A 12,173-nucleotide genomic window follows, 5' to 3' on the forward strand; every position below is an offset into this window, starting at 1 on the left:
AAAATATATTTGAATGATGCGAATTTTTTTGAATTTAATTGTAGAGGCCAATATTTGAAATCGAAATGTAACAAGAGTTGGCAACAGGTGACAGTTATCGATAAGATCGTAAATTAACTGAACTGACACTTTTCGATTTAAAATTGATGGATATTTGTTTTGTTCATAATTGACTACTCACACACTTCCAAAAACAATTAATATATGTAATTGTATTATTAGATTGCAATATTTTTAGAAATATCTATGCTTTTGTTTTTACTTTCAAATGATAATGTATATTTTGAAATTGTTTCGCGCGCACGCAGCTGGTATTCTCAAAAGTTGGTATTTTTTCGGTACATATTCAAATGGAAACAACGGTCCCACTTCTGGCCACATTGTCGCGTCCACGTAGAAACAAAAAAAAAAAACCAAAAACAAACAAGCGGGCGACCAATTGTCGACGTGCAGCTTAGAGAGAGAGCGCTCAGTTGAAATATTTAAAACGACGACAAGATGCAATAAAGGAAAGTGCCAAGCAAACGATCAGCTGACTGGCAACAGTCGCCCGGGGACAGGCAACAACACGGACACAAACAGCAACTTTTAATTCAATACCGACAACAACAACAACGTCACTCAAAATGTTGGGTGGAAAACGCACAGGATCGCGACATGTTGTGGTCGTAATATTGATGTGTCTCTTCTGGTACATCATCTCGTCAAGCAACAATGTGATTGGCAAAATGGTGCTCAATGAGTTCCCCTTTCCCATGACCGTCACTCTCGTCCAGTTGTGCAGCATCACGTTGTACAGTGGGCCATTCTTTAATTTGTGGCGCATACGCAAATATCAGGAAATACCCAGAGCCTACTATATGCGTTTAATAGTGCCGTTGGCCATTGGCAAGCTGCTCGCCTCGGTGACATCGCATATATCACTGTGGAAAGTGCCCGTTTCCTATGCGCACACAGGTAAGTCAGCATCTAGATCATCATCATCGATACCGTCACGTCAGCAATTTGTTAATATTGTTTTTTTGTTGCAGTGAAGGCAACAATGCCGCTTTTTACCGTGATACTGACGCGCCTCTTCTTTGGCGAGAAACAACCGACACTGGTCTATCTCAGTCTCCTGCCCATCATCACTGGCGTGGCAATTGCCACTGTGACGGAAATCTCATTCGATATGCTGGGACTGATCAGTGCGCTCATCTCCACCATGGGCTTTTCCATGCAGAACATCTTCTCCAAGAAGGTAGCTAAAGCCTCGCTCTCTCTATTATAATCCTATTTACTGAACCGTATTTCGCTTTTCTAGGTGCTCAAGGATACGGGCATTCATCATTTGCGATTGCTGCATCTGCTGGGCAAGCTGTCGCTATTCATTTTCCTGCCTCTCTGGCTGTACATGGACAGCGTAGCTGTCTTCCGGCACACAGCCATTGTGAGTAGATCTTTTAATTCTCTGCAACATTTATTAACTAGCAAATTTCCTTTTTGCAGAAAAATCTTGACTATCGTGTAATTGCGCTGCTCTTCACGGACGGCGTGCTCAACTGGATGCAGAACATCATAGCGTTCAGTGTGCTGTCGCTGGTGACACCGCTCACTTATGCCGTGGCCAGCGCATCGAAACGGATCTTTGTCATCGCCGTATCGCTGCTCATATTGGGCAATCCGGTGACCTGGGTCAATTGCCTGGGCATGACGCTGGCCATCATTGGTGTGCTCTGCTATAATCGTGCCAAGCAAATCACAAAGGGACGAGAGCTGCCCACCACAGTAACGACATCGTCGTCATCATTGCCAAGCAATCATGTGAAGTACACGCCGTTGCAGCACAACAACGATTCATATTATCGCACAAGCACCATGAATGGTGGCCACAAAGGTGCAGGGACAACAACGCTGTCCATGCCGCCAATGACCACAAATAGTTTGCTGGCAAATGGCAGCGGCATGCCAAACGGGAGTGCCACGCGTTTGCTTTTTGTTTAGGTTCTCTATCAATTGCTTTTCTTTTTTTTTGTATTTAGTGAATTGTATTACACCTCCGTCACCCGTCGTCACCCGTTACCCTTCACCCAACTCCTTTACTCGCTTCCGTCTGCTTACGTTGCGTATACGCAATGTATGACCAAAAGATAACGCAGAACGACAGCAGCAGCAGCGTTAGCTGTTCTCCGTTATCGCAGCAGCAATCATCACTCAGCAAAAACCAAAAATGAAACGAAACATAATGCTACTATACTATATTGTATTTGTCCCACCCTCTTCACCCCTCTGTCCCTGCTCTCTGTATTAATTGATTGCTTGTCTTTACCTTTTGCAATTGCAATTTCGCCACTAAATTATAATGTAAATTATTGTATGATATTTGAGTAGCTCTGCGAAGCGGTTTGTAAATATTTCTAAGATCGAAACCCCCCACAAAATTAGCCTCAATTGCCGCTAGATTTTTGTTTGTATAATTGGCAAATTTTTGATTAAGCATAGAAAGTGTAAAGAAAGAAGAAAAAAAAAAACAACAACAACCGCAGCGTAATAAAAAACAAATTGTTGACCGTGTGTACATAGGCATATTATGTATAGGCAAAAAACGAATCTCTTGACTATTTTCTTCTAATTAATTGACTCCGAGGCGGGCAACAGTTTGATCCACTCGTTGACAATGTGTTTCCGATAGCCAATGCGTCCCAGCAGCTGCTCCGACCGCCAATTGGTGGATACAATCCAGGCGGTGAGCGTCGTCGTCTCTCCCTTGGCTATCAGCTTGCTCATGGCGGAGGCTAACAAGCCACCCAGGCCGCGACGCTCCGCTTTGGGCAGCACCTGCAGCATGCTGTAAGAGCAGAAAGAAAGAAAAGAGATATGAGTAAGTACCACTGCTGTGTGCATCCAAAGATAGTGCAACTTGCCCCAAGCCAGCGAAATCGTTTTGAAAGATCCAGGCAATCAGTTCGCCGGTGTCGCTTCGACAGGCGCCCAACGTGCGATTGAAGCGAATGAGCGCACGCAAATATGCCAGTGATCCTTCGCCCTTATTTGGCCAAATGGTATGCACAGCGATCGCATCCTCGTCGCGCAACGGACGCAACTCAAACTCCGATAGCAACTCGGGTACTTCTAATACGCGTGCCTCGGCATGGGGCAAAACCATGCCAAAGCATTGTCGCGGCTGCAAGCCGGCAGCGCCCTTGGACAGTGCCAACTCCTTGATGCGCGGGGCGTAGTCCAGATCCACGTTGGTCAACAGAGCACCCGCTGACCAGGCAATGCGTTGTGTGCGCTCCAGGCACTCGAAGAGTTCGGTGGGCGCAGTCGGTTGCCAACTGTAGAACGAGACGCTCTGGACAATGTCCTCGTGAAGACTGACATAGGTCCCGTAGCGACGGAAATCACCCTGACGATGTGTATAGAATCGTTTGCGCAGCGATTTGTAGGCAACATCAGCACGGTCAATGCCAGCGGCATCTAATTGACGATCCCATTTGCGTTGATTGTGAAGCAACAGGTAATGGAAGTTTAGCGGACCAAACTTATTGCCGTACAGCTGCAGCAGTTCATCGACTTCTTGATCGCTAAGTGCCCGCAGTATATCGTTATCGATATCTTTATCCTTATCGTTAGCCATCGCTTGCGATTAACGAACGCTTCTGCTGACTGTAGCTGTCTGTCTGGCTTGTGTTGTGGTTTAGCTAATTCTAGTTTTGTGTGTTCAGTTGACACAGCGCACAGGAGCGCATTCAATGCCGATAAGCGTAAATAGCAATATATCATATACAAGTTGATCATTAATTAAAACAACACGCATAATCAATAGTTTGCGTGATTGCTATTAGTATGTAATCTAATGCAACAAGTGTAAATTCATTTGAATTCGCTCCTGTGCTTTGACCACTTAACTAATTCTGTCCGATTAGATTTCCAGTCGTTTGTTTGCCGCGCTGTCCAATAAGAAACAGGGTGACCGTGTCGCTCGGTGTCGATGACGTTGTCGCGTGCATGCAAAACCGATATGTTAATTACCGATAGGTTTTCGGTTTTCAATTCAAACGGCCCGCTCATGTAAATTTCAAAACAACAACAACAACAAATCGAGTGTTTTCCTAGGCAACGTAGACACCTGAACTTTGTTGATTTGTTTATGTCGTCAGTCTAGCTAGACAAATCCAAATACATATTTATACAAATTGTTGCAAAACAGAAAAAGGAAAATACGGCCATGGTGCGCAGTAAGTGCAATAAACTTTTCACCCCATTCAAATACATATGTAAAATTGAAATATTTTGTCTATCTAGTCACTGAAGCTTTGGTGCGCAAGAAATCGGAGCATAATGAGCGTTTAATTAGCACACTCGAGGAGTTGTCACTGCACCAAGAGGACATTGAAAGCATTGAGCATCTGCAGAATTGGTGTCGTGATCTCAAAATCCTTTTGCTGCAGTCCAATTTGATTGGACGCTTAGAAAATCTACACAAGCTGAAGCGTCTCGAATATCTCAATGTGGCCGTGAACAACATTGAACGCATCGAGAATCTCGAGGCACTCGAATCGCTCAACAAACTCGATCTCACGCTCAACTTTATAGGCGAATTGACCAGCATCGAATCGTTGCGTGGCAATTACAATCTACGCGAACTGCTCCTCATTGGCAATCCATGCGTCGATTATCCGCATTATCGCGACTTTGTCGTGGGCACTTTGCCCCAATTGCACAACCTCGACTGCCAGGAGATTTTGCCATCGGAACGCTTGCAGGCGCAACGTCTGCGCCAGCAGCATCGCCTCATCATTGTGCAGTGTCAAGCGGATCAGGCAATGGCTCGCGATGAGCAGCGCATTCGTGTTGCCGAGCAGCAATCGCAGCTGGCGGCCCAGTGTGCCGACCTCGAGGATGAGGAGGAGCGCATACGGGCCTTCTGGAATTCCAAGAGCGAGCATTGTCCCGAGATACGCACACAGATTGCGCGACAGCACAGGCTGGGGCGAGAGAAGAGCGTCTCGAAGCCGAATCCGTTGACGGAGAAGCCCAAGCGGACACCGCATCTGTTTGCCCCATGTGGACGACCCTATAATATCAATCAGGCCAAGTTGCCATTCAATTTCCAGGACGAACCGTCCCATTACAGTCTGCTGCTCGAGGTCTACAAGTAAGTGCTGTTGTGCTTGTGCTCCACAGCATTCATCAACTATCGGCATCCATTCACCAACGTTCACTTTGTAGGCACTTGGACACCTCGTTGATCGATGTGGATGTCCAGCCAAATTATGTGCGTGTCACGGTCAAGGGCAAAATCTTTCAAATTGCCTACCACGATGAGGTGAAGCCGTTGGAGTCGCAAGTGCAACGCTCCCAGATCACAGGACATCTGCAGCTGATGCTGCCAAAGCTCAAGGCCAACGAGTTGCTCAGTTTCAAACAGCCCAAGCAGTCTTCGGCTGCTGCTGCTGCTGCCAAGAGGTGAGCAAATATGCTGATGCATCCTTAGGTCTTTCTCTTATTTCCTCAGGTTCTTGCTAGCTTTCTTCTCATTTTGTTAAAAGATAGGCAGCCTTATTGCACGATTAAATGTCGTTCATAATGGTTCAATTTATTTGATATTTGAAAGAAGTGTCCTATGTTAGAGTTTTCGACTTTGGTTCCAGCACATTCGCATTATTTCACGATTAAATGTAAAAATTGCAGCCTTCTAGCTCTTACCATTTGACTGAGTACTTTGAATGAAACGGGACAAATAACTTTAGGCTTTTCCAACTTTAAAGTTGTTTGGAATTTGTTTTATACAGTGGATCACAGCTTCTTTATCTTTAAATGATAATACTAGCCAAACTAACAGAGGTACTAAATTTATTTAAACGAAGGATTTTTCTTTAATGTTTCAACAGAAAAAATATACTTAAATTTTCAAATTTTTTGTTTACTGTATAACATAACGGAAAAATACGACAGCTTATTTTAACCAATTTTGCCACTGTTCTTTATTGATATATTGCTTTATGTTTAGAAGTTGCATCTTCGACATTTCAAGCTTGGCGGGATGTCCTAAGTTAGGGTTTTCGAGTTTGGTTTCCAGGTACTATTTAAACTCCTTCATAGGAAAACATAATGTAAATGTACAGTTTCATAATAAAAACTAATCTGAATATATGATAAGCATAGACAACATTTTCGAGTCGAAGGTTCCAGCAGCCAAAAATAATAAAGAATTTATAATTAAATATTGTATGTCATACTAAATACCCAGGCATCGATAATTTGTATTTTTGTATAACATTAATGATTTCGATGAATTTTAATATAGTTGGATAATTAAGTTAAGCAGAATGCAATTTAATGGAATGCAATTACTTTCAATGATCTTTGTTACCGTTTTGTTAATAATCCCATCCCACAAATTCTTGCAGAGCTTCTTCGGCTGGTAAGGAACGCAACAGCGACGTGGTGGACATCAGCAACATCTGTGCGCCGCCCGATCTGCCCGATTTGATCTAATGGAATGGAAGAGAGTCCCACTCCAAGAAGAGTCTTCATATGATGTTTATTTAAAAATGGTTTATTTAAATAATTTTCTGTTTTGGTTTTTTTTTCGGGGTTTGTTTTTTGGTTTTTGCTTTTTGTTCTCTTTCTGCTGCTGCTCCTAGTCAATCACTCTGCGCTGACCCAGATGCCTATATACACATTTATATATAGTGATATTTTCTTATATATGTAGTTACATCCTTGTGGGTATGTGTGTGTGTGTGTGTGTGTATTTGTGGTGTTAAGTATTATTAACTTATGATTGTAATCGAGAATAAAAACGATGCAAAACAATTGGGCAAAACACGAGTGTGGGAAATCAAAATCAATTTTCGATTTACTTAATGATAGCGTAATGGGTAATTCGCGACAACATTTACAGTTAAAAAAAACATAAACTAAAACAGTTTTAAAAATAAATGAAGGTTATTCTTAAAGCTTTGGATTGACACTATTTTTAGAGCTAAGATTGATTTTAGAAACTTGCTCTGTTTTACGATAAAATATATAAATTCGTTCATTTTTTGGTTTTGCGTACGAATTTGTTAATTTGGAATTGGAATTATCAGAACAGAAAGAAGATTCCAAAACCATTCTTAGCTCTAATTAAAGTACTTATCTAGAGCTATTAAAATCACCTTTTCTTATTTTTAAAATTGTTTCAGGTTATGTTTATTTTGTTAACTGAAAAGATGGTCAAACGTGACATCCGTCAGAGAATTACCCATATACATAAGGTTGTTGTGGTTTTACTTTGTTTTTTTTTGTTTGTCTTTTGGCTAATTAATGTTGCTGTTTTGAATGCTCAGAATTACACAGAAACCGTTTTTGCCAAATCATTTGCAGCTGCTTAGAATTTCCAGATTTTCAGATATTACGGGGGATTCGTATTTGTTTTGTATTTTTTTCGCTTTACAATGCGGCTAAGTCTTGTCGAGTTTACACAGTTTACAGAGTTTTTTCTTGGAGATTTGTTGTTTGTTTGTTGGTTTTTCTTTCTTTCTTATTTATTGTATGATTTTTTGGGACACAAAACAAAAGCAAAAAACATTGAAACAAATTGCACTTATCATGGGGAGTAGAGTTGTACATACAATATATATTCGAATATATTCGATGAGACTTGTGTATGATTTATTTTCCTTCTCTTTCTATATATCTCGTATCTCTCTGTCTCTGTCTCTATCTCCATGTCTGTCACTATCTCTATCTGTCTCTGTCTCTTAAATCGTCTCAGTCTCAGAGCGCAGCGTAAAAAATGGTTTTCTGGTTTGGTTAGTAGTACTATTATTTTTGTTCTCAGTGCTTACGAGTGAGGATCGTTACATGAAATTAATTGTTATTATTATTATTATTATATTTATAATGGTAATCGTATGCAGTCATTATTTTGTTTTTGTTTTTCTTTCTTTTGTTTTGTTTTTTGGTTTTAAATGGATAGCAACAATCTTGTATTCTCTCTCGCTCATATAATATTTCGGTTGTTTTGTTTCGTTTTTAGTTGTATTTTAAATAGTACTGTATTGTTTTTTTGTTTTTGCTTTTGTTTGTTAGCTTTTGTGGTTGTGCAGTTGTATTTTTTGTTTGTTTTTGTTTTATGCTTAACACAAGTATTTATGTTTGCTTTTTGCATTTATCATTTTGCTTAAGTCCTTTGTTTTTGTGTTTTTTTTTTTTTTTTTTGTTGGTTCTCATAGAAAACGTACAATAAAAGTTTTTTTTTTTGGTTTTTGGAGCAAAGAATTAAAAAACATTTCGAAAAAAGCGTTTTGCATTTTTGTTTGTTTGTTTTTTTAGTATTTTTTTTTTGTTCTTGGTTTCTCTCTTCTATTGTGTTTGTTGTTTATGTTGTTGCTGTGGTTGCTGCGGCTAGACACAAATTGTTAACAACATTTTTGACATGTTGGAAAACGAGGTAGGAGATTGTTGTTGTTCTTGTTGTTGTTGTTGATGTTACTTGTTTTGTCATTGAAATAAAACGATAATAAATTATAAATAAAAACAGCGCCCGGATCAAGCGGCTTTTGGTGTTTTCTTAACTTTCAGCATGAAAATACATAATGTGCAAAAAGTCAAACGTCATAAATTGTCAAATAAATTACAAATAGCAATACATATTTTGGTTATACCTTGAGACTTAAATATCGTGTGTTTATCATTTCGTAATTAATATATATATATATGTATATACGTACATATATATATATGTGTGAGTGTGTGAACTAATCTAAGATGCTCCTCGAAAGAGCATGCGGTATAAACTAAAAGCGCTAAACATTATTGCATCCAATTGCAACTGCTGCTGTTGCTGTTGCTGCCTCCTCCCATCTGCCTTTTCCCACTTGCCACTTGTTGCTCCACTGCAGACGTAAACACAAAATCCGTTCCGCTTTCTACAACTACATTATGTGTGTGTGTGTGTGTTTATGTGGGTGTATCTGTGGTGTTGCCTGCTGCAATTGTTGTTGCTGGTGGTGTCGCTGTTAAAGTGCGTTGTTCTTGAGCTGCAACAAGAGCTGAATCCCAAAGTTACATGCATAATCACAAATCACAATCACCGTTCAGAGCAGTGGCGACTTCAGTTGCCCGTTTAAACGGAGGGAGAGAGCGTTTTTGTGTGTGGTGTGGTGTGGTTTGGTGTGTGTCTGTCTGTGGTGAGTTGTGTATGGTTGGGTGGTATGGGGCAAGAAAGAATTGACTCTTAGACCCGCAGGATCTCGCACGCTTTGTTATAGCAAATGGCTATCCAATCGGGTTGCGTGGCACCCCATTGTATTTGATTGACTTCGCCTTCAGCAGCTGTATAGGCTAAAATTGGATCCTCGATTGCGCGTGGCATTTGTTGTATATCCCAGATCAGTGCTTGGTGATCATCACCGGCAGTGCAAATGTGACAGGAACTGAAACCAACACACAATACAATACAATATTAGATTACGTCGTCAAAAATCATTTAAAGAGCAAAGTTGCTTTTTACCTATGCGGCGCCCACGCAATACCGTTGACGCACGCTCTGTGATTGCTCAGTCTTGCAACAGGTGTACAAGGAACACGAACATCTAAAATAATAACTTCGCATGAATCCATGGCAACTGTGGCTAAGTAATTCGGATCCTGTTTATTCCATGCCAAGCGCAACAGCGCCGTATGTGCAGGATCCTAAAAACAAAACGAATTTGTTAAAGTTAACAATTTCAAAAAGACAATTAGTCACACTTTTGTATGTGCTTCCATTTCTAATTAATATTATTTTTTAAGATATCTAATTTCTCCATCAAATGACATCAGCGTAGAATCTAAAGTATTCTTAGCAAATTTTGTTGGCTGTTAACGATTGCCGCTTTCGCCATGATGTAAACAATTTGCTGCTATATTCTATGCAAGGCAATTACCTCATAGATGATGGTTGAGTGCTCGAGATGACGCAAATCGAACATGCGCACAGATCCATCGGCGCCCACAGAGGCAAACATATCCCGGCCGCCGCCGGCACGTGAGAATGCAATGTCATAGACCTCTTTGTCGTGGGCAATCAGCTGTGTCTTTACATGGCCGGCAACATAGACGCGGGCATGCGGCTGCCCCGTCTCGAGGCCCCATATTGTGCATGTGGTGTCTATGGAGGAGGTGCCAACCAAATTGGGATCGACCTCGTTCCAATCAAACGACGTGAGTGGGGCACAAAAGTCACTGTTCTTGTTATTGTTGAGGACGCACTCGAGACGCGTGTCCGGCTCGCCGGCGCGCCAAACACGCAAATAATCACCGCTGGTGGCCAATAAATCTGGATAGATGCCCTTGGAGTCGGGTATCCACATGATTTTCGTTGTTGGATATGGATGGTCAAAGGTGCTATAAAAGAAGTACATATATGTAGAGTGACTAATTGAATATTGAGATGAGATTTGAATACCTTTTAGCACTAAATTCGCTGGTATCTTCGTCCAGGCTGATGATTTGCACTTTGTTGTTGTACTCTTCGATGAAGCTGCCGAGCGCAAGGCGAAAACGTTTGTCTGGCCTCACGCTCCAGTTCATGGAGTACAATGGCCATGGCGCCAGATATTTGTAGATCTCCTTGCGTTTGCCGGCGGTCGATGACATAACTGTAAGATCAAAGTGGGAGAGTTGAAGAAATGTTTACCACACAGACAAATATTTAGTTTCGTTATTGTGCTTACCTAAGTTGTGAAGGGAAATGCAGTAGAACAAGAAGAAACCGAATTTCTACACAAGATACTTGTTGTGTTGATGATGTTTTTGGCCCCAAATAGGGCTAGCAAGGCGACAGTGGGAGTTGGGAGGTTCGGAGCGACAGACAGCTGCTACAAAAAGTGGCGATGACAATGCGGATGCGGATGATGATAATGACGACAACGGCGACGACGAAGTCGAATTAAAATCCGAAAATTAACAAAAAAGCGCTGTACTCTTTGGTTTACTAGAAATATATAATATAGAGTTAAAATATTTAATTCCTCTGATGGCTATTTTATCGACTCACTTCATTTTGTATGACGACGTGTTTGGCGGCGGCGGCGACGGCAACGCAGGCTACAGTGTTGCCTACTCAGCCTTTTTCGAGCTGCTTGTCCAGAGTCCTTTTCAATGGTTGTTGCTGTTGTTGTTTATCAGAGGTCGTCCGAGCACAGCGTTTATTGCGTTGCTGTCCTAAAATAATAGTGCAATAACGATATTTTTGTATAATTGACGTTTTTGTCATATTGACACACCAGGATACCCAGCACAACAGACCACAAAAATAACAAAAAACCAAAAAAAACTGACTTTTAACCGAATTCAGCCGAGTTGTGAATTTTTTTTTCGCTTTTTTTTTCTATTTGCAATTTGCAAAAGTTGGCAACACTGATGGTAATGCGACGCGACAATTTGCGGCTGCCTAGGTTTTTGTTTGTTTATAAAAATGTAAATACAACTTAACGCTCGCAACGCACTACATTCATAGTTGCAACACACGCTTATTTCATTCAATTGCCTTTTATAATTAAATATATTTGATTTGTAAACGGGTTTCAAAGGTACAAAAATTTTCACACCTGAACAGAATTTTCTCTCAAAATGTATATACACGGCGGTGTTGCCACTTTATCTGATGATGGCGATGTCGACTAAAGTCGATAATTTATGATTTTATAACCATCTGGTGTGCGGGACGCGATGCAAACTCACGCATACATTTTTATTTATCGATACATTTACAAAGATGCAATCAGTTTGATTGCTAATGGTATATACATTTTGAGTTTTAAAATACTGAAATGTATACTTTTGGGTATATTTTGGTAAAGAACTTGCTGGTTGCCAACCACAATCAATAAATGTTCTTCTGATTTCTGCATTGCTCATACGATACGAAAATTTATTATAAATATAAAAAAGATTGTAGCGTTTAATTACAAAACCACTTAATAGTTCTGCTGGAGAAGTAATTTGCTATAATATTACGTATGTGGGAACTTCACATATGTGGGAACTTCACAACTTCTTCACATTTTTCATAAAACGCCAATGACATCCACAATCTTTAAAGAACACGGAAATTAAATATCATTTTATATATCATTTTGTATATATCATCCTTGCGTTAAAACGAATATTTTTCAAATGTTTTTTGTGGTCACACTCCAACACAGATGTTCGAA

The 12,173-nt window shown here is 40.6% G+C and overlaps 4 protein-coding genes and 1 long non-coding RNA gene across 5 annotated transcripts; 3 read left to right on the top strand and 2 right to left on the bottom strand.

The window, feature by feature from the left end:
• Positions 1 to 302: 302 nt before the first annotated feature.
• Positions 303 to 2,589, top strand: LOC133847676 (solute carrier family 35 member E1 homolog). The gene is made up of 4 exons (XM_062282857.1): positions 303 to 957; positions 1,032 to 1,240; positions 1,304 to 1,429; positions 1,489 to 2,589. The coding sequence occupies exons 1-4, from the start codon at positions 627 to 629 to the stop codon at positions 1,981 to 1,983; spliced, it is 1,161 nt and encodes a 386-aa protein (XP_062138841.1). The 5' UTR covers positions 303 to 626; the 3' UTR covers positions 1,984 to 2,589.
• On the bottom strand, positions 2,545 to 3,695 carry LOC133847677 (uncharacterized). Its single transcript, XM_062282858.1, has 2 exons — positions 2,904 to 3,695; positions 2,545 to 2,827 (listed from the first exon to the last, which is right to left on the bottom strand). The coding sequence occupies exons 1-2, from the start codon at positions 3,617 to 3,619 to the stop codon at positions 2,608 to 2,610; spliced, it is 936 nt and encodes a 311-aa protein (XP_062138842.1). The 5' UTR covers positions 3,620 to 3,695; the 3' UTR covers positions 2,545 to 2,607.
• Positions 3,696 to 4,066: 371 nt separating this feature from the next.
• On the top strand, positions 4,067 to 6,817 carry LOC133847675 (protein tilB). The gene is made up of 4 exons (XM_062282856.1): positions 4,067 to 4,220; positions 4,288 to 5,140; positions 5,215 to 5,451; positions 6,396 to 6,817. The coding sequence occupies exons 1-4, from the start codon at positions 4,211 to 4,213 to the stop codon at positions 6,481 to 6,483; spliced, it is 1,188 nt and encodes a 395-aa protein (XP_062138840.1). The 5' UTR covers positions 4,067 to 4,210; the 3' UTR covers positions 6,484 to 6,817.
• Positions 6,818 to 6,899: 82 nt separating this feature from the next.
• LOC133847893 (uncharacterized) lies at positions 6,900 to 8,571 on the top strand. Its single transcript, XR_009895198.1, has 2 exons — positions 6,900 to 7,180; positions 7,227 to 8,571. It is a non-coding gene; the product is annotated as an uncharacterized LOC133847893 (long non-coding RNA).
• Positions 8,034 to 11,702, bottom strand: LOC133847892 (DDB1- and CUL4-associated factor 7). The gene is made up of 7 exons (XM_062283181.1): positions 11,568 to 11,702; positions 11,015 to 11,181; positions 10,692 to 10,951; positions 10,424 to 10,616; positions 9,903 to 10,362; positions 9,488 to 9,669; positions 8,034 to 9,410 (listed from the first exon to the last, which is right to left on the bottom strand). Exons 4-7 carry the CDS (start codon positions 10,612 to 10,614, stop codon positions 9,212 to 9,214), a joined length of 1,032 nt encoding a protein of 343 aa, XP_062139165.1. The 5' UTR covers positions 10,615 to 10,616; positions 10,692 to 10,951; positions 11,015 to 11,181; positions 11,568 to 11,702; the 3' UTR covers positions 8,034 to 9,211.
• Between the last annotated feature and the right edge of the window lie 471 nt (positions 11,703 to 12,173).

The sequence above is a fragment of the Drosophila sulfurigaster genome, chromosome X (assembly GCF_023558435.1).
Source record: "Drosophila sulfurigaster albostrigata strain 15112-1811.04 chromosome X, ASM2355843v2, whole genome shotgun sequence".
Lineage (NCBI taxonomy): Eukaryota > Metazoa > Arthropoda > Insecta > Diptera > Drosophilidae > Drosophila > Drosophila sulfurigaster.